The 23,503-nt window shown below is 38.7% G+C and overlaps 1 protein-coding gene across 7 annotated transcripts in view; it reads right to left on the bottom strand.

Annotated features, from left to right (window-relative positions):
• Nucleotides 1-1,407: 1,407 nt before the first annotated feature.
• LOC141416629 (uncharacterized) overlaps nt 1,408-23,503 on the bottom strand; it is a 61,163-nt gene continuing 39,067 nt past the window's right edge. For all 7 annotated transcript variants that reach the window (XM_074053725.1, XM_074053724.1, XM_074053726.1 and 4 more), the window contains 3 exons: nt 7,289-7,415; nt 7,026-7,077; nt 1,408-6,372 (listed from right to left, as the gene is read on the bottom strand). In XM_074053725.1, the coding sequence (XP_073909826.1) occupies nt 5,313-6,372; nt 7,026-7,077; nt 7,289-7,415 (1,239 nt within the window). In that variant the 3' untranslated portion in view covers nt 1,408-5,312. The remainder of the gene's footprint in view (nt 6,373-7,025; nt 7,078-7,288; nt 7,416-23,503) is intronic.

Below are 23,503 nucleotides of genomic sequence, written 5' to 3' on the forward strand. Positions count from 1 at the left end.
CCCCTTGTTTTTACTGCTCTCCCACCCTTTCCTTTCTTTCATGGCTCCAAAAGAGGCCATCATCACTGGACCTGTGCCCAACACTGAGCTTCAAATTCTGATGAGTTTCTTCCTCTATTCGAGTGTCTCTGCATCCTACCCTGGAGATGTGTCTGTGAACCACAAAAAAGCTCTGCTGGGGAAGAGACCCCTTTTGTCAACCAACTGGATGGTTTCACCTGCTGTTTTCTGGGGACTCCTAAAAATATTGACATACATGCCCAGATCAGGTAGCAGTAGGCAATGGTGTTGCTCCTGAGTGGATAATACACCCCACAAACACCCAGTATCAAAAGCTAGAGGATTTTTCTCTGAATGTCATTGGGACATTTTGTTCAGTATTTTGTAGGTAAAATTAACAACTTTGTAGATTTGGCTAAAGCCAGCCATGTGGAGATTTTGGCTTTCAAATTTGACTGCTCTCTGCCTTCACCCTTTCTTCACTGTCACTTTAGTTTTCTGCCTTTTATTCTTACAGATTTCTGGTGAAGAAAATTAATGCTTTTCTGGACTGCCTCTTTTGCTTTCAGTTCAGATACAATGCATGTCCACTCTTCATAGAAAATACATTGCACATTGTGGAGGCTGCAAGTATTGATATTAAGTTTTTTATCTTTTTTCCTCTGTGTTTGGGTATGTATCCCTCTATAGAGATTTATGCAGAAATCTAAAGAAGTATGTGACTCAATTTTGGTCATATGATGAACATGTATTCCCCTCACTGCCCCTTCCCTTCAAGAAAATGGAGAGCAGCCAATCAAAGACTATGAGAACCCCAGAGAGTCAGCCTGACCACACCTGTGCCCAGGGAGTAAATTTTCACCAGAGCTTCCAAATTAACTTCATTATAGCTCCTAGGTGGTCTATTTTCTTTGCTGCCTTAAGATAATTGCTACCTTCATGAGTGGCCTATACAGCTGTGTGTGATCCTTCAGTTATATAAAGAATATGCCTTTAAGTGTCCTTTTCACTTTTAATTGCTCTATTGGTATCAGGATACCATACATGTATGACACTCAGAGAACAAATGAAATCTGTCACTGTTAGATATCTTATTTCAGTTTGCACAGTTATCTCTCTCTTACATTAATCAAGTCAGAAGAGAAGGAAGGAGTAGTATGAGAAACAATTTGAAAACATTTTCCTTCTGTTCCTTCTGACTAACTGGAAACATGTAATTCATTCCTATGTCACCAAATTTCTAAGCAATTCACTTATGTTATCAGAAATTATTTTTAAGAAAATAATTTCAATTGATAGCACAAGTTACCCTTTCTCGGCATTTCTACAGTCTCTTTGTGTTCTGTATGCCTTTTAAAATGTTTACACACACAATGTAAGAGAGCGGACAAAGCATTACCAAAATAATATGTGCAAACACCTTTTAATCCCATACTAAGAATTTATTGGAGAACCCATGTAAAAAGAGAGCAACTCAGTTACAGACAAAAAATGAGAGTAGTCTCACCTTGTATTTCTTTGGATAGCAAAGAGGATGGACTCATGGCCCTGTGGTGACACTGTCTTGTCTTAGAAGCAGGAAGTCTCTCATGAGGACTAATGAACATTTTAGGAAACCTAATGGCTGAGAACCATGGCTTCTCTGTTGATAATGAATCACATCCTAGACAAGAGAGCTAATACTAACAAATCCCCACATTACAGCAGGTTTTAGCTGACCTGAAACCCCAGGACCCAACCAAAAACAACAGCTTCAGCCAGACCATGCAATCCAAAATATCCTCCAACACACATCTAAGATATTTTGTTGCCACGAGGCAAATTTTATGAGGTTTTTTTTTTTTTGACATACAAAGATTTGAACTTGTCGCCTCAGAAACTAATTGTTCAGGCTGGCTTCAAACTGCAATCATCCTGATCTCTGCCTCATGAGTACCTACTGTTAATGGGAAAAAAGCATGTTGGACTGACATGCATGAAAAAATAGGTAAGGAGACAGAGATGCTAGATTGAAAGGAGCATGGGAATGAATCAATACCTCATCGTGTGCTTTATTGGGAGAATAAATCTTTGGAAGCAATCCCCAACAAGAAAGTTGGAGCTCACAGCAGCTTGCAGACTAGGGATAGATATAGGAAGTTAGTAGGAGAAGTCCATGAAAGAAGGGAGTCTCAGGGGGAACTCCCAGGAAGGCAATGGACAGCAATAGCCTCCATCAGCCCTCTGCCATTCATGAGATAATGGGGTGTTTCTATGAGGCTGGGTGGGAAATTTCCAGGAAATGGCTAAAGGGGAATGTTTGTTATTTAGGGCTGGGTGTAGAGCTTTAATAAACCAACTATGATGAGGAAGGGGCCAGTCCTCATGTGGCTGCCCAGTACTCACCCTAACAATCAGGATTACAGGCTTGAGCCACCAGCATCTAGCTCAAACTATGAGAACTGACACACATAGACCAATTTTCCAGGAATGACCATTTCTATCTGTACAGACCACAATAAAGTCTGAGTTCTCAGAAGCCTGAGTGCAATATTCTTACTCAAATATTCCCACCCTCCTGCTAGAGGATGCACCTTTGATTGTCTTTTGCTTTGCATCACGTGAACAGAACTGCCCAACTTCATATCAGAGCAGTAGGACTACCCTTTTTCAGTTCTTCAATGCTTATCAAATAAAGGTCTTGGTTATCTTTGTTCCTTTCTTTGTGAATTGTTTTACCAAGAAGTGACATAAAAAATCCCTATCACTCTCTTAATATGTCCTTTATCTTGTGTAGAAGTTTGACCACATATGCTGCTTGCTGAGGTCATTCCTCCATATTCCTCTTAGCATTCTTGGATAGCATTTTAATTAAGCATTTTTTAAAGAAAATAATATGGCTACATTTTTTGTCTGATGTTTCATGTTTCCATATCAAAGGGAAGGGTTTGTTTTTGTGCCTAACAGACTGAATTTACTCTGAGTTGTCCTGGTTCTCAGTGATGTTTGCAATTCTCTAATTCCACCAACACAGTGCAAGCTATGGAGTAACATCCACTTTACAAAGTATACTAGGTAGAATAAATGCTTTAAGGCATTTGAAATCACTGGAAAAAGAAAGCAATCCCCAGACCTGGTTACTTATAGTTCAAACCTTAATCCTAGCTGCTGAAGAAGAGCAGCAATCAGGGAATCATGTTTTGAAATAATCAGGAGGATTATGTTTGGCAAACACTTTCAAAGAGCCTATCTTAAAAATACTTAGCACACAAAAAAAGGCTGCTGCAGTGGGTCACAGGGTACACTATATATGTAGGTAGCAAAAAGGTCTGAGTTCAAATCCCAGGGCCAGCAAAAAAAAAAAAAGAAAAAAAGAAACAAACTGATCATTTAGTCTCAAAATAAGGCCCAAATTTTTGTTCCTTTAGGACAAAAAAGAGGCCCAAATTGTAAATCCAACAGAAAGATTATGCATTAAGCATTGGAGGGTTCTACACAGCAATAATCTTGAGAAAAGAATGAAAAGAAAAGAAGGGCAAGTGAAAGAAGAGAATAAAAAGTGACATATAATCTAATATTAAGAAATCTTGAAACTATACTATTAAATGCACTATATTATAATGAAGAGATTAACAAACAGATCTCAGTGGAAAACAAATGAGTACTCACTAGATTTCAATGTAAAGAGAAAATTGATTCTTGACAGAACAGGTATCATACAATGGTGGCCAAATCAATAAACACTTTAAAATATGAGACCAGGACAAATCCAGGTTCTACTTGAAAACATGCTTTCTATCCTTGTCTATGTTTTGGACAATATGCAAATTGCAATGGGAAACAAGAAAGGTAAAATTTAAGCACTTTTACAAGTGTCATTTCACATGATTTTTCATCCCAGCATTTGGAAAATAGAAGTTGGAACATGCTAAGTTGAAAGTCACCCTATTATACATAAAAAGTTAAATAAGTCCCTGTCTCACTATAAAATGTACAGCACGTTGAAAGGTACAATAAAAAAGATAAACAAAGGGCTGGCAATGTGGCTTAATTGGTAGCAAGCATGTGGTGCTGAGTACAAATTCCAGTCCAACATGAAAGAAATTATTAAGGCACTCCTTCCAGCACTTAAGCAAGCCTATTGACGCAGGATTCCATGCAGCAAAAGCCATGAGTCAAGTCTTCTCTTCAAATCATTTTTCATCATATGTCTGGAGGAAAGCAGGTGACATGGCATGCTGTTACTAACAAAAGTTACATAAACTGGCAGTGTCATGAGTGTGAGAACGGAGTTCCTTCGTGCTGCTAAAAGGAAGCAGGATAGATGAAGGCTTTCCCTCATTACTTCAATACATAGTTTCACTCCCCTGTGATATCTTACACGTATTTTTGGTAATGGGAATGAGAGAATATATTCCCATATGTTGCTTCCATAACGTTGGACAGAGATTGTATTATTACATTTGTTTGATGGTGAATACAATGGATACAGGCAGGTTCATTATGCTTACACCTATAGATTTTCTCTCCAGTGTGTGGACTTTCATGTTTGAGGTCATGGAAATGAGTGCAGACTTTCCACATTGCTTTCCTAATCCAGTTACTCTCCATTTTTAATTTTGTGTGTTTTGGAGGAGCACTGGAAAGTGTGAAGGCTTAGCCACATTACATACATGTAGCATTGTGCTACCATGTAAATTGTGTCATATCAAAGAAGATTAGTGGAAAAGCTGAGAGCATTCCCCCATTACTTATATTGGTAGTGTTTCTGAGTTCACTCATGATTTTCAAGTCAGGGATATGTGAATGTTTTATCATATTTGGCATGACCCTAGAGTCATGAGTTCTTTCAGATGCATGAACAGTACTCAAACTAAGGAAGGCTTTCCACATTGCTTATGTCCACTGGGTCTGTCCTGTTGGCATTCTTTGATGAGTATGAGGAATACTGGATAGAGTATAGGTTGTCTCTAATTCCTTACGTTCATAGAATTTCACTGCAGAGTGATTTCACATTTGTTATTGTCACTGGAAATTGCTCATATCCATAGCTCATCTCTCTAGTCTAAGTACCTTTATGGCTTTTAAGGGTAGTGTAGCATGTGAACACTTTCTCCACATTGGTTATGTCTATAAGGTTTGTCTACATTGTGTGTTCTTTCAGGTCTTCAAAGGTGAATGGAATGAGTGAACACTTTCTCACATTGCATAAGGTTTCAATTGTGTGTGAGTTCTGTGCATGTGACATTGCTTACTTTCATAGGGTTTCTCTCCACTGTGAGTTCTTTCGTGAATGAAAGGTTATTGGAATCACTGTAGGTTTTCCCACACTGCTAACATGCATAGGGTTTCTCTCTACTGTGAGTTCTTTCATGAATTCGAAGGTAACTGGCTTGAGCAAAAACTTTCCCACATTTCTTACATCCATAGGGTTTCTCTCCAGTGTGAGTTCTTTCATGAATTCGAAGGTAACTTGCTTGAGTGAAAACTTTCCCACATTGCTTACACCCATAGGGTTTCACTCCAGTGTGAATTCTTTCATGATATCGAAGGTAACATGCGCTAGCGAAAAACTTCCCACATTGCTGGCATCCATAGGGTTTCTCTCCAGTGTGAGTTCTTTCATGCTTTTGAAGGTAACTGGCTTCTGTAAAAACTTTCCCACATTTCTTACATCCATAGGGTTTCTCTCCAGTGTGAGTTCTACTATGTCTCTTAAGGTTACTGTGATGATAATAGGCTTTCCCACATTGCTGACATCTATAGAGTTTCTCTCTAGTGTGAGTTCTTTCATGCTTTTGAAGATAACTGGCTTGTGTAAAAACTTTCCCACATTGCTTACATCCATAGGGTTTCTCTCCAGTGTGAATTCTTTCATGAATTCGAAGGTAACATGCATGAGTGAAGACTTTCCCACATTTCTTACATCCATAGGGTTTCTCTCTATTGTGAGTTCTTTCATGAATTTGAAGGTAAATAGCTTGAGTGAAAACTTTCCCACATTGGTTACATCCATAGGGTTTTTCTCCACTCTGAATTCTTTCACGAATATGAAGGTTACTGGAATGAGTGTCGCCTTTCCCCCATTGTTTACATCCATAGGGTTTCTCACTAATGTGAGATGTTTCATGAATGTGAACGGTATCAGATTGAGTGCAGGCTTTTCCACATTGTTTCCATTCATGAGATTTCACTACATTGTGTATCCTTTCATGGATTAGTAGAGACTTGAAATCAGCAAAGGTTTTCCCATAAGCATTATGTATATTGCTTTTCCATGGTGTTATTCTAAGCAGAGTTTCCTCACTTACAATATTCTCTGCAGTCTGATGAAAGGATTCTCTACATTGAATACGTTGTTTATGCTCATGCAGTCTCTCTAACACTTCAGGTCTGCAAAACAGAGAAAGAATACCATTGTTATCCTATTAATGATTTATTAAGAGAATTCATGGTGTGTGTTTCTGCAGGATTTATGAACACAAAATGTACTACATATTCTACAGCAAGGCCTGAGGACAGCTATTACTGATACAGTGGTGTTTATATTTATTACCATAATACTATTTCCATGTTAGGAGTTTGAGAACACTAAATGAATTTTACTACATTGAATTACACTTAAAGTGCTTTTTGAGATGCCTTGGATCAAAAGCATGTAGGGTTGTGAAATACAAGAAAGAACACAAGGACATAGGTTGAAAATTGCACCAGTCTATACCAGTACACATGAAAATTCCACTGTGACAGAATTGGACATAATATGGTTAAATCAGTTTGTGTATAGAGTGGGGTTATTTTTGTATATTGAGCAACAGGACAGTGTCTCTTGTGACTTCTTAGAACAAAACATATTAAAATTTAAGGCACATATCAGTTTGAATTTTTTGATTCTGGATACTTAACTTATTTTTCTGATCTTAGAGAAAGTTTTCACTGATTTCAGCAATTTATAAGTAGAAGTTGCAGTCTCATTTCCATGGTTATCAAATCTTTTGTCAATGCCACACCTGATGTTCACTATTTTGGTTATGAGTAGAAATTACCTCATATTTCTTCTGGGATTGCTGAAGTCCTCTTTGATATTTTCATTTTCTTCTTTTGTTTGTAAGGTATAGACACAGAGAAATCATTAGTATTTAACCAATGTGAAAGAGCAATTTGAGACCTCAGCTATTTTCATGGTATACTATGATCATGCATGTATATGAGCCATTACTGTCCCTTTTTAAACACCCCATGAAACAACAACACCAATTATCCACAACACTACTGTACAGTTTTTATAAGATAATGATGCCATATTTACCTATGTAGGACAGATTACTATAGGTTTCTAGCATCACTTCTCTGTAGAGCTTCTTTTGGGAAGGATCCAAAAAGCCCCATTCTTCTAGGGTGAAGTTCACAGCAACATCCTCAAAGGTCAAGGGCTCCTAATATGTCCGACACACATTTGTGAGAAGAATTGTGATTATCACAGTACTGGAAACAGACAGTCTCTGTGTAATAAGTTCACATGGTGATGTGGTCTCCACATATTCAATGCATTTTCTTTTTATCACACTCATTCTCCATCTATCCTCAAAGGCACTTTATTGTAATTCTGACATCTCACTGGATCTGTTTCTTAAATTCAAAGCAGAACACGGTCACAAAAATTACATTTAATACACTGATATTGTAGCAATCTATTGACAATTCCTTCTACTTAAATCATCACAAGACAAATTCTATGAATGAAAATGCAAACAACTGAAATCTTACCCATGCAATGTAATCTTGGTAACACTAGTGGTTAAGACCACCACTCCACCATCTTTCATATTCCCATTATTCTGAGAAACCCAACAAGGGAAGCACACACTTTTGATTCTTCCATGTTCTGCCTCAAATTCATCATCTTACTTGATCATCTGCAAAAGAACCCTAACGATATAAAGTATCCTAATGAAATTCTCTACTCTTTCCAGGCAGTCTCTGACTCATCCCCATGCTGAGCCACTATATCAACCCTTCCTTTATAATTACATGAAACACAACCTCAAGGCTAAGGATCTCAGGTCCACAAACTAATTTGAGGCCCTCTTTTACCCATTATTTCTCAGCTTCCTTTTATGTCCTCTTTACTACTCTTGAAAAAACAGCCCTTCTTTGTCTTTCCTTGAGAAACTTGCACACTGTTTTTGGGGTTGTCCTCCCACTGAGACTCTAAGTTCATATTTTGCCCAAATTTTCATTTCATGTTTGGAAGTGCTGTGTAGACACAGACCAAGGAGGACATCAATTATGTGAAAAACCTTTGATAAGTTTCCAATCTCAACCCTCCCATTCGAAACCTAAGTGCAAGTGCACCTTAGTTGCACAGTAAGTTGTGCAATGTGAACTCTCTGTAAGTTTAGGGATTTAGTAAAACCCTAAGTAGCACATGTCTGGGATCTGGTTGTGTATTCAAAACCCTGCTTCCACATTTTTACATAATTCAGGACTATCAATTTTACCCTGAGAAGTTTGTCAGGAGTGGGGACCCCAAGGATGATGACTTCTCAGATGGGAACCTACTACTTCCCACCATCACCTCACTTGGGGAGAGAATCAAGGGCTCCAGGATAGAAGAGGTAACTCAGAGGTAGAGCACATGATGATAGGGTCTTACTCATCTTTGCACATCCACACCCTATATTTAGGATGGAGGGCCACAAGACACTGCAGGAAGCTAAGACCCCAGACTCCTGCTCTGTGTTGCAGAGGACAAGGTCTCTACAACTTCTTCAAGCAGGTCCAACATCCTGATTTTCCTGAGAGGACACTGGTCACAAACAGTACTATGGCCTTCTATGGTGGTTTGTGTTCGGCCCTCCAACCTAGCTGAGCACACACATAAGGGGACTGAGATTGAGTGCCACAGTGTCCATATGAAAAGAAGTCTCAGTGATGCAGAAAATGATGTGAACCACAGTCATTTTTCAAGGATTAGATGGTGGTTGTTCCTCCCACTGGATTCAGATTAGTCAGCTGATACAGTTCTCTCCTCCAGAAATTTTCATTGGTTATCTAACCTGGGCCCTGTCACCTTAGATCTTCATGACAGAAGAACTGATACCCCACCTAGCAATGTGGCAGGGCCAGTAAGTGATTCCAGGCACAGATCTTAGGAGACCAGGTCTCCACCATGGACCTTTAGTTCCCCAGCCTGGGGATGCATTGTATTTAGGCAGTACTTGCACCTGGTTTTTCCAAAAGAACTCTATTGCTTTCACATGGAAATAGGACCAGGATTCTGCTCAGAATACTACACACTCAGCATCTAAGGATATAGCCACTGATTTCACAGAAGGATCTATTTGTAGGACAGTACAAGTGAGACTTCAATAGAATAGGACAAAAGGCCTGGTGTGGTCACAGTTTGCTGCTCTCAGTCACTTGTCTATTTGGATATGAATTTCTCAAACCTATTCAGTCAATCTACTCATTATCAGTCATGAAAGTAAGAACAAGCAGGATGCCAGTGGTCACACCTATAGTCCTAGCTACTCAGGAGCCAGAGATCAGGAGGATCATGTTTTGAAGCTGGACCAGGCAAATGGTGTGTGAGACCATGTCTTAACAAAACACTTCACAAAAAAGGGATGGCAGAGTGACTCAACGAGTACACCATGACTTCAAGCCCCACTTCTGCAAAAAAAAAAAAAACCAAAAGAAAGAAATGAGGCACATACCAATAAGCAAGCCGAATTATTAAGTAGAAGAGAAGCTGTAGCTATCACACCAAAATGGTAGAGACTGGAAGGTATTTCCTGTAGTAAGAAGATGGTCTTCCTTAGACCAGCCTGTGATTCACCATTTCCAAGGACTTCTCACTGACTAGTGATTCAGAACCCACCCCTTGAAATCTGAGTAGCAGAAGAAGTTCCTACCAGAAGGAGTGCAAAAACCAAATAACTGAACCCAGCAGAACCTTCAGCAGTTTAGAACTAATCCCTGGTGCCTAACCAGTCCAGCCTGGGTACTCATAGTAGTCAAGTGGAACCTGCTTTTCAGAATGGACCCTTGGTCTTCAACTGGGAAATGGAACCTGGAGTATGCTGAGAGAATTTGACACTCATTTTCCTATGGGGAAAAATTTCCTATGATCTCAGGAAAATTTTGTTTCTACGCCAGGCCAGGAAAATGGAAAAACTGTGCATGAAAATATCATATCGACTGTTCACACACAAGGAACAAATAACAACAAATATGAGGAGACAGGGAAATGTGGATTGTTAGTCAAAAAGCATTGTGGAAGTTCCTCAGACTGCTTTTGCTAAAAAGCATGGACTCCATACTCAGTCCATCAACTAAAATCAGGAAAAAAACATGGCATCTCTCAATTTACAATCACTCTGTTCTCTGAGCTATTCTCTGCAGTCACCTTGCAATCACCTTGGATTCTAGGAAGGAGAAGATAGATATTTTCTTCATGACCTGAAACCAAATCTAACCCCAACAGTAGGCTCTCCTATGGAAGTAACATCCTCTGGATAACAACTCCAGAACCTCTCCAAATACTACAGCTGAGTGATAACAACTAGACCACACCTGTGACTGGAACCCTTTATCTATATGCATATCTTTGGTCCCTGCCTCCTGTTCTTTGCCTATTTCAATCTTTGTTAGTTTCATGCCTGTACCCTGCATATGATGAGCATGAGCTCAGTGTTTACACTGCTTCATCACAAAGCATATCCCTCACTGTGTTATAATACTTCTTTCCCTGCTTCTTTCATTGAAATTGAAGAGTAATTAGCAGGAAGTAGAATGAGGCATCTAAGGAGCTTGGTCCTTTGATCCAAAATTCTATTTTCACAATGAGAATATTGATTGCTGAAAAATCATATGCAATGGACTCATTTCACAAACCCTTTCATGGGACAGTCTAAAGTAGAATCAAAGGATTGTAGACAATCATGTTGAAGAAACAGGAAAGTAGAAATACTATGTAAAAAGAAGACAATATCAGTACAGACTTAGTCTGTACTGATCAATGGATTATATACAAATTATGAAGATGGAGATACAAGAAGTTCAATGAAACCATCACTATAGATGCTAAAGGAGGACAAGAACAAGAACAAAGAAACAACATGAAAGTGCATGAATTTTGTAGCCAGAAGAGAAAGAAAACATTTTAAAATCCACAAAATGTGTTACAAATATCTGAATTTTCTAAATTGTTGAAACTTCTCTAGACAGAAACAAAAACATAAAAGTTAAGAAAGGAGGTCACATAAAGAAAAAGTGTTAGGAAATTAAGAAATGAACAAAAATTCCTTACTTTCTTCCTCACTACTGGTATTCAAGGAAAATCTTTGCTTAAAGTCATTGAAAGAGAACTATGGACTAGGTGATCATAACTTATAATATGAACAATTAGTAAAAACAGTTGTATATGGGTTGAAAAACAATAATGGAGATCATACCAATATACAGGCCCTGTCCATGAAGAAGCACATCTTTATTTGAAATGCATTTACCTTATTTAGAAAAGGAATTTACACATTCAGAAAATTATTAACAATACATTTGAAACATACTTGGTTTTATAAAGGGGGACAGAAATTGTGATAATATAACTAATAAAGTACCACACCTGTCAGACTGGCTTAAGTGGTGTAGTGCATGCCTTATCATTCACAAGACCCTGAGTAATAAATAAGTAAATAAATGGATATATAAAGGATTTCACCAAGATTGTACTACACCAGCTAAATGTACAGCACATCATTTTGTTGAATTTATTATAGCAATCAGAACTTCAAATTAATAGAAGAACACTATTTACAAAACAAAGGAATAGCACAAAAAGAATGACAGGCAGAGAAAGGGGTGAGATGGGGACAAGAGTAACATGAAGGAACAAGTACAAAAAATGCTCAACAACAGAAGTCATCAGTATACTACAAAAAACAGCATTCAAAGAATCTCTTTAATGCTAAGTGGACAAGTGTGAACATTCCACATATTGGCCAGTCTCAGAATAACCAAACATCCATAAAACTATAAATAAATTCATACACTATCAAAACTTCCTAAGAAATTTCAATTATCCACACTCTACAGAGCACCAAGCCCACAACCCTCACCCAAAAAGAATATTCTGCTTACATAATTAAAATAAGCAAAATCTTCTGGGTCAACCTCACCACAGTACATATGATTTATGGACTTGAGTCTTTGTGAAAGATCCATTACTCCAAACTGTTGTCATGCACACAGCTTTTGACATAATGTGACATTAGTGAGCTATCTTAATCTTTGTCAATGTACATTGAGATGTATTAATTCCAATATTTATTTTCAGAAATTTCTGATCTCTTCCACAATTTTAGGTTTGCTAAGTACATCCATATGTCTATGCCTAACTGGTACCTATGAAGACTTCCATGTGTACTCTTTACTTAATGAACCATACTTCACTTTTGCTCAACTTCAATGCCTTCCTGAATTCATCTCACACAAGACAAAAGTACCAAGAATGGACACTCTGGTAACATTACCAAACATTCCCCCACAGATCCCAAATGTTAGGACTTGTGCTGTGTTTCTTTGCCATCACTTCTGTTAACAAGTTATAGCATATGTTTGCTTTGTCTGGTCCCAGCAATCACCTTTCTAGTCATAGAGAGGTATCACTCTGAGACAAGTCATTAGAACAAATGCAAGAATTGCCTGAATGGGGCTTAGGAAAACAAACAAATAGATTTATATTGCCTCAGAAATTTCAAGGATTTCAGAATCTCTTCATTGGAAACTGTCACAAGTACCAAAAGTTTTAATTTATACTACACACCCACATCACCTTTCCAATGCACCAACATTTTGCCCCATCAGGAAATATATAAAGGTTTCCTTCTTTGAGCAGGGGCTGAACAGACTTGTCTTCATTGGCACAAATTATACTCTGTCTAATCATCTACCTCAACACAAAAGGAAAGTGGTGAAATGATATATTCTGAAGTTGTAATACTCATAAATATCTACAATTAGCTCACATTTGAAATCATTTCTGCACTACAAAATGAGCACACAACTAACATTCTTCTCATTATTCCCTTTGCAAACTCAGATATTCCTTCACCCACTGTCCAAATGCTCTTTTTCTTGCATAAAAAATGATTATGAAGGAATCATTGCAAATATACTCAGAATGGTTTGGAAATAGTTGTAAGGTGATTCCAAGATGGCGACTATAGGGAGGAAGCAGAAAGTGTGCTCCCTAAAGTAAAACCTTGGAGAGATGCTGGAGATACACCTTACAGGAAAAACCAATGAGAAGAGGCAAAACTCCAACTCCTCCACATCCTCAGCCCATGCATAACATCCCCACTCCAAGTTAAACAGAGAAACAGAAGGGCTCCTGTGCCAGAGGATGTTGGCTCCAACCACCTAGAGAGATGCAGACCACCAGGTGAGCTAAACAGCATGTGGTACTCCCACAAACAACCCTGGGTGAGATGAGCATAGCCCCCTGGACAGATTGACCCCCACCCAGGGAAAAAAAGAGAAAAAAACCAAACTGAATAAACAACAACAAAAAGATACATGTAGCAAAGAGGGCGGGGCACCTTGAGTGCTGAAGGGGGCAGAAGGACGATCCCTCATGGAACTGTAAATTAACAAGCCAGCCTGAGAAGGCAGGAGTGGAAGCCCTGCCCAGCCATCTTGGAGGAGGAAAGCTTGTAAAAGTGGCAGTGTGAGCAAAAATCCACTGGAGAGGGGGAAGAGACACTTTCCATGTGAACTGTAAATAAACAAGCAGGCCGGAGAAGGTGGGTGTAACACCACCTCCTATAGTGTGCTTAGAGAGGGGAATCTTTGTAATGGTGGAGGTTGCACCCAGGAGAACTCTAAATAAACAAAATCTGTGGGGCTAGTTGAGTGTTAAGCTCATTCCTGAAATCTGCAATCAACAAAGCCTCCAGCAACAGCTGGCTGACAGCAGTGTGCAGGTGAGCCACAGCCTCAGATAGACATTCACAGAGCTGTCTCCAGACCCTTTTCTTTTTCTGTTACTTAGATGAGAGAATGAACTACAATTGCATGCTGAAAGATTTGCTGAAACTGTATTGCATTTGAACTTGCAATATTTTGTTGTGCTGTTTTTTTTACCCTTTGATGAGACAACAGAACTACTTCTGAGACACCATCTCCAGGATTAGAGGCTGAGGGACTGACACCAAAATTATTAAGACTGAAACTTTGTTGCATTTAAACTTGGGGATTTTGTTTTTAATCTTCTCTCTGTCTCTCTAATGCCCGCTTAGCTTACTGTTGATTACTACACTATCTCTCCCTGTTTATTTCTTTGACACTGGTGTATTTTTGTTGTTGTTTGGTTGGTTTTTTCACTTGTTTGTACATTTTTCCCCTTTTCTTTACCTTCTTTGCTTTCCCTCTCCTCTCCCCCTTCCATTCTAAATATCACCATTGTTATTATTACAAGCTAGAAAATACTTAATTGCACACAGTACAGGGAGAGTAACAATAGCAAGGGCAATGATGGAAAGATGGAAAAGAGGGAAACCAGTTTCCCCTCAGCAACAAATTAGTACAGGAACCAGAGGGAATTGAACAAAACAGATACTCAGATCCAGACTCCAAAAAAACAAAGATAAATGATGGCAAACAACCCAATGAAGCCCAAAGAACAACCTGAAAGAAGATATCCTGCATGTAATCAATGAGAATTTTATAGAGAGGATGTTGGATATTGTCAACCACAATGTACAGGAGACACTCAAGAAATTCCAAGATAACAAAAATAGAGGATTTGAGAAAGCACAAGAAGAAATAAAAGAAACCAAAGAAGCACTGTCTAAACACCAAAGTGAAACAAAGAACATGATTAATAAGGAGATAAATAAACTCAGGTTGAAACAGACAATATTAAAGAGGAAGTAACTCAGGATACAGAAAACCTCAGAAAAAAGAACAAAACAGAAATGCAAAACAAAAAGGAAGGCCAATATAGCAGAACAGAACAAGCAGAAGACAGAATCTCAGAACTTGAAGATGAAATGGTAATTAAAGGAAAAAACTGAAGAACTATTAGTTAAAGAACTCAAGAACTGTGAAAAGGAAATGCAAGAAATTACTGACTCCATTAAAAGGCTAAACCTGAGAATCAGGGGCATTGAAGAAGGAGAAGAGGTACAAGCAAAGGGAATGCATAATATATTCAAAAAAATAATTACAGAAAATTTCCCAAATCTAGAGAAAGCTATGCCCATACAGGTGCAACAGGCCTCCAGACCATCAAACAGACCTGACCAAAATAGGACTACCCCACAGCATATTATCATTAAAACAACAAAGTCAGAGACCAGAGAAAGAATATTGAAGGCTGTAAGACAGAAAAAACAAATAACATACAAAGGTAAACCCATCAAAATCACAGCAGACTTCTCAACATAAACATTAAAAGCAAGAAGTGTGGGGTGAGGTCTTTCAGGCACTGAATGAAAATAACTTCAACCCTAGGATACACTACCCAGCAAAACTATCATTCAAAATAGATGGAGCAATAAAAGTCTTCCATGATAAGGAGAAACTAAAACAATATGTGAGCACAAAGCCACCACTACAAAAGATTCTTCAAGGGATTCTGGACACAGAAAGTGAAATCCAATATAACCATGTTAAGGGCAGGCAGTACCAAACTTCAGGAAAAGAAAAAGCAAGAAAGTAGAGAGTAACATTGATTTAGCACCACACAATCAAACCTTCAAACAACTAAGACAACTAAATAACAGGAATCAGCACATACCTATCAATAATAACACTTACTGTTAATGGACTTAATTCCCCCATCAAAAGCATTGTTTGGTGAACTGGATTAAAAAGGAATATCTAACAATTTGTTGCTTACAGGAGGCCCATCTCACTGACAGAAATAAGCATAGGCTTAGGATGAAAGGCTGGAAGATTTACCAAGCCAATGGCCCCCCAAAACAGGCAGGAGTAGCAATACTTATCTCTGACAAAGCAGTCTTCAAACCTACATTGGTCAAACGAGATAAAGAAGGACATTCCAAACTAACAAAAGGGAAAATAGACCAAAAGAAAATAACAATTATCAACCTATATGCGCCCAATGTCAACACACCCAATTTCATCAAACATACCCTGAAGGACCTAAAACCATATATGAATTCCAACACAGTGGTCGTGGGAGACTTTAACACCCCACTATCATTAATAGATAGGTCATCCAAGCAAAAAATCAATAAAGAAATCCTAGCTCTAAAATATGCCATAGATCAAATGGACCATGTTGATATCTACAGAACAATTTCATCCAACTTCTACACAATATACATTCTTCTCAGCAGCCCACAGAACCTTCTCCAAAATACATCATATCCTACGGCACAAAGCAAGCCACAGCAAATATAAGAAAATAAAAATTATACCATGCATTGATCACAATGCAATAAAACTAGAACTCAACAACAAAAATAAATATAAAAAATATGCAAACACCTGAAAATGAATAATTCATTGCTTGATGAACAATGGGTCATTATGAAATAAAAGAGGAAATTAAAAAGTTCCTAGAAGTCAATGAAAATGAAAACACAACCTACTGGAACCTATGGGACACAGCAAAGGCAGTTTTGAGAGGAAAGCATATAGCCATGAGTGTATATATTAAAAAGACTGAAAGATCTCATATCAATTACCTAATGCTACATCTCAAACTCCTAGAAAAAACAAGAACAAGCAAATCCCAAAACAAATAGAAGAGAAATAATAAAAATGAGCTGAAATCAATGAAATAGACACCAAAAAAACCTTACAAAGAATGAATGAAACAATAAGTTGGTTCTCTGAAAAAACAAACAAGATCAATAGACCCCTGGCAAACTTGACTAAAACGAGGAGAGAAAAAATCCACATTGGTAAAATCAGGAATGCAAAAGGAGAGAAATAACAACAAACACTGTAGAAGTCAAAGAAACCATCAGAGACTACTTCAAGAACCTATATTCAAATAAATTCAAAAATCTTAAAGAAATGGACAGATTTCTAGATAGTTATGATCATCCAAAACTGAACAAAGAGGACATTACTCACATGAATAGATCTATAACACAAAATGAAATTGAAGCAGCAATCAAGAGTCTCCCTGAAAAGAAAAGTTCAGGACCTGATGATTCCCTGCTGAATTCTATCAGACCTTCAAAGAAGAACTGATACTAACCCTCCTTAAACTGTTCCATGAGATAGAGAGGGAAGGAAAACTGCCTAACACATTTTATCAAGCCAGTAGTACACTTATCCTGAACCAGGCAAAGACACCTCAAAAAAGGAGAACTATAGGCCAATCTCCTCAATGAACATTGATGCAAAAATATTCAAAAACAATGGCAAACTGAATTCAACAACACATCAAAAAGATCATTCACTATGACCAAGTAGGCTTTGTCCCAGCAATGCAGGAGTGGTTCAACATACGAAAATCAATAAACGAAATAAACCACGTTAACAGAAGCAAAGACAAAAACCACTTGATCATCTCAATAGATGCAGAAAAAGCCTTTGATAAGATCCAACACCATTTTGTGATAAAAGCTCTAAGAAAACTAGGAATAGAAGGAAAGTACCTCAACATTATAAAAGCTATATATGAAAACCTACAGCCAGCATTATACTTAATGGTGAAAAACTGAAACCATTCCCTCTAAAATCAGGAATGAGACAAGGATGTCCACTATCTCCATTCCTATTCAACAAAGTACAGAATTACTAGCCAGAGCAATTAGACAAGAAGAAGGAATAAAAGGAATACAAATAGGTAAAGAAACTGTCAAAATATCCCTATTAGCAGATGATATGATCATATACCTTAAAAAAAAATCTACTCAAAAGCTCCTAGACACCATCAATAGCTATAGCAAGGTAGCAGGATATAAAATCAACATAGAAAAATCATTAGCATTTCTATACACTAATAATGAACAAACTGAGAAACAATATATGAAAACAATTCTATTTACAATATGATCAAAAAATAAATAAAATCAAATACCTATGTGTGAACTTAACAAATGATGTGAATGACCTCTACAGGGAAAACTATAACCTTCTGGAGAAAGAGATTGATGGATACTATAGAAAGTGGAGATTTCCCATGTTCATGGATTGGTAGAATCAACATAGTAAAAATGTCTATACTCCCAAAAGTAATCTACATGTTTAATGCAATTCCTATCAAAATCCCAATGATATTCATTGAAGAGATTGAAAAATCTACCATTAAATTTATATGGAAACACAAGAGGCCACGAATAGCCAAGGCAATACTCAGTCAAAAGAACAATGCTGGAGGTATCACAATACCAGACTTCAAACTATATTACAAAGCAATAATGATAAAAACAGCATGATACTGGCACAAAAACAGACATGAAGACCACTGGAACAGAATAGAGGACCCAGATATGAAGTCACACAACTATAACCAACTTATCTTTGACAAAGGTGCTAAAAATATACAATGGAGAAAAAAAAGCCTCTTCAACAAAAACTGCTGAGAGAACTGGTTAGCAGTTTGTAAAAAAACTGAAACTAGATCCATGTTTATCACCCTGTACCAGTATTAACTCCAAATGGATCAAGGACCTTAATAGCAGACCCCAAACTCTAAAGTTGGTACAGGAAAGAGTAGGAAATACTCTGGAATTAATAGGTATAGGCAAGAACTTTCTCAATGCAACACCAGCAGCACAGCAACTAAGAAATAGCATAGATAAATGGGACCTCATAAAACTAAAAAGCTTCTGCTTAACAAAAGAAATGGTCTCTAAACTAAAGAGAACACCCACAGAGTGGGAGAAAATATTTGCCAGCTGCACATCAGACAAAGGACTGATAACCAGAATATATAGGGAAGTCAAAAAACTAAATTCTCCCAAAATTAATGAATCAATAAAGAAATGGTCAAGTGATCTAAACAGAACTTTCTCAAAAGAAGAAAATCAAATGGCCAAAAAACACATGAAAAAGTGCTCACAATCTCTAGCAATAAAGGAAATGCAAATTAAAATGACACTAAGATTCCACCCCACCCCCATTAAAATAGCCATGATTAGCAACACCACTAACAACAGGTGTTGGCGAGGATGCGGGGAAAAAGGAACCCTCTTACACTGCTGGTGGGAATGTAAACTAGTACAACCACTCTGGAAAAAAATTGGGGGGCTTCTTAAAAATCTAAACATTGATCTACCATATGATCCAGCAATACCAGTCTTGGGGATATACCCAAAAGACTGTGACACAGGTTATTCCAGAGGCACCTGCACACCCAAGTTTATTGCAGCACTATTCCCAATAGCCAAGTTATGGAAACAGCCAAGATGCCCCACTTCTGACTAATGGATTAAGAAAGTGTGGTATCTATACAAAATGGAATTTTATGCAGCCATGAAGAAGGATGAAATTTTACCATTCACTGATAAATGGATGGAACTGAAGAACATCATTCTGAGTGAGGTTAGCCTGGCCCAAAAGACCAAAAATCGTATGTTGGATTGGACTTTGATCACATGATAAAACAAGAACACACACGGAAGGTATGAGGCTAGGTAAGACACCCAAAAAACTAGATAGCATTTGTTGCTCTCAACACAGAGAAGCTGAAGCAGATACTTTAAAGCAACTGAGGCCAATAAAAGAAGGGGACCAGGAACAAGAGAAATGGTTACTTTGAGAAGAATTAACTTAGAAGGTAACACACATGTAAAAGAAATTAATGTGAGTCAACTCCCTTTATAGCTATCCTTATCTCAACTAGCAAAAACCCTTGGTCCTTCCTATTACTGCTTATACTCTATCTTCAACAAAATTAGAGATAAAGGCAAAATATTTTCTGCCTGGTAGTGAAGGGTTGGGGGGGTAAGAATGGAGTGTGGGCGGGGGGAGGCGGTAGGTTAGGGACAGGGCTGGGGTGACGGGGGAGAAATGACCTAAACATTGTATGCACATATGAATATAATAAAAAAAATAGTTGTAAGGTCAATTTCATAAATCTGAACCTGAGTCAAACAAATCACACTTTAGTGTCACCATAAGGTCATGAAGAACCCAGGTCCTGTGATTTATGATTGTCATCCTACCTGCTCAGGAGATAGAGCTCAGGAAGATCTTGGTGAAAGACCATGCTAGTAAAAAGTTCTTCAGACCCTATCTCAAAAAAACCCATCAGAAGAAAAGGCTGGTTGAGTCACTAAAGTGGTTAGAGCACATTTCTAGCAAACCTGAGGACTTGAGCTCAAATCCCAGTGCAGTGAAAAAAACAAAAAAAGATCATGAAGACCCTAGCACTGGTAGCTCCTTCCTTAAACCTAGGTAATGGGGAGATTGACATCATGATGACAGTCAAAGTCAACTAAGAAAATTGTTTACCAGAACCCATTTACAAAATAACCAGAGCAAAAGAAAATGGAGATATGGTTCAAGCGATTGAGCTCTGCAGTGTAAATGGAAAACTACAATTTAAAACCACAGTCCCACCAAGTAACACAAGTAACAAGGACACAAGACGAAAATGGTCACAGGAGAATACTGTTCTTATCAATCTCCATGTCTTCTCCTCTCTCTGTGAGCAAATTTTCTCTCTGCCTTCAGATACCTACATAACTTTCTTTTGGGGCTTTCCCCCTAGAATAATTTTGTAATGTCATGGTCTAAGTTAATCAGAATTTAATTACAAAACAATATTCTAGAAACAACCTGTGGAAATTAAGTTAAGTCAGAAAGGAAAAAAAGTGTCTCCTCTACTCATCAGCCAAACACATGCACGTGTGGACTCGCGTTTCCAATGAATCTAACAATGTGCGGGATTCATGGAAATTTAGGGATGGATTATCAGCATGCAGAAGCATGTCATTGAGGGGAAAGGGCAAACAGTTTACCCAGGCTTCCCTTGAACCTGATGGACTCAAAGGGAAATCAGGGCCCAGTGAGGATTTATCAGGACACTGCACAGGAGCGCCCTGTCCTGGAACAAACTCCATAAGTACTCAGGACTCTCCCCAGCCACCTCAGTCTTCAGAAAAGCAGGGCTGGACTGGGATGAAATTGTGTCACAGGGACACAGACAGAGCACAAGGCACCTGCTCCATCGCCACCCTCCAGTGACCCTAGCTACCAGTGCTAGGGTCTTCATGATCTTTTTTGTTTTTTTCACTGCACTGGGATTTGAGCTCAAGTCCTCAGGTTTGCTAGAAATGTGCTCTAACCACGTTAGTGACTCAACTAGCCTTTTCTTCCCACGTGATCAGGGAGCAGACTCCAGAAGACAGGGCCCTGGCAAAACCACCCCAGCTTCTGGATCCAACAGTCCCTCCACCCAGCAGTGCAGATGCCCAGACACCATTTCCCGTTTGTGATGCTTCCAGGTGACCTCACTATGGTCCTGAAGTCAGAAGATTTCACAAAGCTGCTGGAGCTCTGTAGCCTGAGAAATGGCAGCAGGTTTGTGGTAAATATGGCAATAATGAGGAAGGTAACATAATTGCCTACCACTGTTGCTCCTCATTGGACAGGTGGGGCAGGCAATTAAACAGCCATTCTGATTGCCTAATGAATAAAGGACCCAATCCCCAAGCCCTTGACTGATGGGAATATGTACCAGAGGTGGTTGATGCTAAACTGGTGAATTGACTCCAGCAGTCCTTGCCAATCAGGCTTCCTTTGTTAGAGATGTTTTAGTTTGTGGGATAACTACTTTCAGGAAAACTTGCCCTGGCCTTCTGGACCTGGCACATGCCTCTTATCATATTCACTGTGACCTTATTGCATATTCCTGTGAAAAGTGGGACAACAGGTTTACTCAGAGAATTCTAGATTCAATATTCCTTGGAGAAAATTCATCATGTCTGTTAAGGGGGGGGAGATTGAGGTAGGCTAGGACACACGAAGTTGATGTAGGGCTGATGGTCAACTCTGGAAACTGGAATGAAGCAGATGGCCAGGGATTCCTCAGACCTCATGTTTCAACCAAATCGTTGGCACCCAAGAAAACAAAAACACATTGCCAAAAAAACCAATTTACTTATTTCATGTATGAACCCCCACCTCCATAAGAACCAGGTAAAATGCACTGGAGATATGGTTCAAGCAGTTGAGCACCTGCTTTGTAAATGTTAAACAATGAGTTCAAACTTCAATCCCCCAAACTAAAACTAGGAACAAGCAAGACCAAGATGATCACAGGAGAAAATTGATTTTGCCAATCTCCAGGTCTGTCTGTACCCAAATTCTTTCTTCTTCATTTTCCCTGTTTCAGAACAAACAACCTTTCTTTCTTAAAATCACAGTCTAAGTTAATCAGCATTTCATTATAGAGAAATACTCTAGAAACTACCTGAGGACAATTAACAGTTAAGTCAGTAAGGGCAAAAAGCATCCTGGCCACTCAGAAACCAAACAAAGGCACATGTGGATGAGTACTTCCAAAGAATCTGACAATATGCAGAATTTGTGGAAATTTAGGGACTTATTAGCAGCACTAAGAAGCACTGGATTTGGGACACAGAGCATACAGTTTAGCCAATGCTTCCCTTAAACCTGAAAGTCTCAAAGGGAAGCCAGGTCACAGTAAGGAGTTACAGGGACACTGCAAAGGAGGCCTTGGCCAAGCACAAACTGCATAAGTACACAGTGGTATCCCCAACCACCTTAGTTGGCCAGTGAGGGATTTGCAGGCAGAAACTCCCAACAGTGCTGTTAGCTTGGATGAAGCATCTTCACAGAGACATAGGACTGGATTAAAGGTCCCCAGTCCACCACCATCACCCTAAGGTGGCAGAGTACCTAAGGACCCAACAGTGTGATCAGAGCACAACTTCTGGAACCCACAAGGCAGGGCCCACTCAAAACAATCACTGCTTCTGGTTCCAACAGTCATTCCACCCAGTATGGCAGATGCCCAGCCACTCTCTCAGCATTTCCCTCTTCTGATGATTTCAGGTGACCTCCCTATGGTCCTGCAGTCAGAAGATTTCACACAGCTGCTGGAGCTGGATAACCTGACAACTCTCCAGGAGACACATGGCAAATATGGCAATAATGTGGTAGGCAACCAAGAAGTCCTTCCACTGTCTCCAAAAAAGGTAAGATTACAGGTGGGAGCCACCAATCCCTGTCTCAAGTTCCCATTTAACTTTGCTTTCCAATATTCCAGTTAGTTTTTCTATTAGAATATCAAATATATTTTTTACTATTTTTTACACATAATGTTCTTTCACTTTGCAATATATATTTGCAGTTTAGATTAAAGCAGTTTGTTTTGTCTCTGTGTGGTGTGTGTGTGTGTGTGTGTGTGTGTGATACTTTGGGATTAGTACAAGGCTTTGTAATTGGTAGGAAAGCTGTCCAGTGGTGAGCTATACCCCTATGTATTTTTATTTTGAGACATAATCTCAGTAAATAATCCTCACTGACATCCAAGTGATAATCTTTGTGCAACATCCTCCAC

Source organism: Castor canadensis, chromosome 14, assembly GCF_047511655.1.
Source record: "Castor canadensis chromosome 14, mCasCan1.hap1v2, whole genome shotgun sequence".
Taxonomy (NCBI): domain Eukaryota; kingdom Metazoa; phylum Chordata; class Mammalia; order Rodentia; family Castoridae; genus Castor; species Castor canadensis.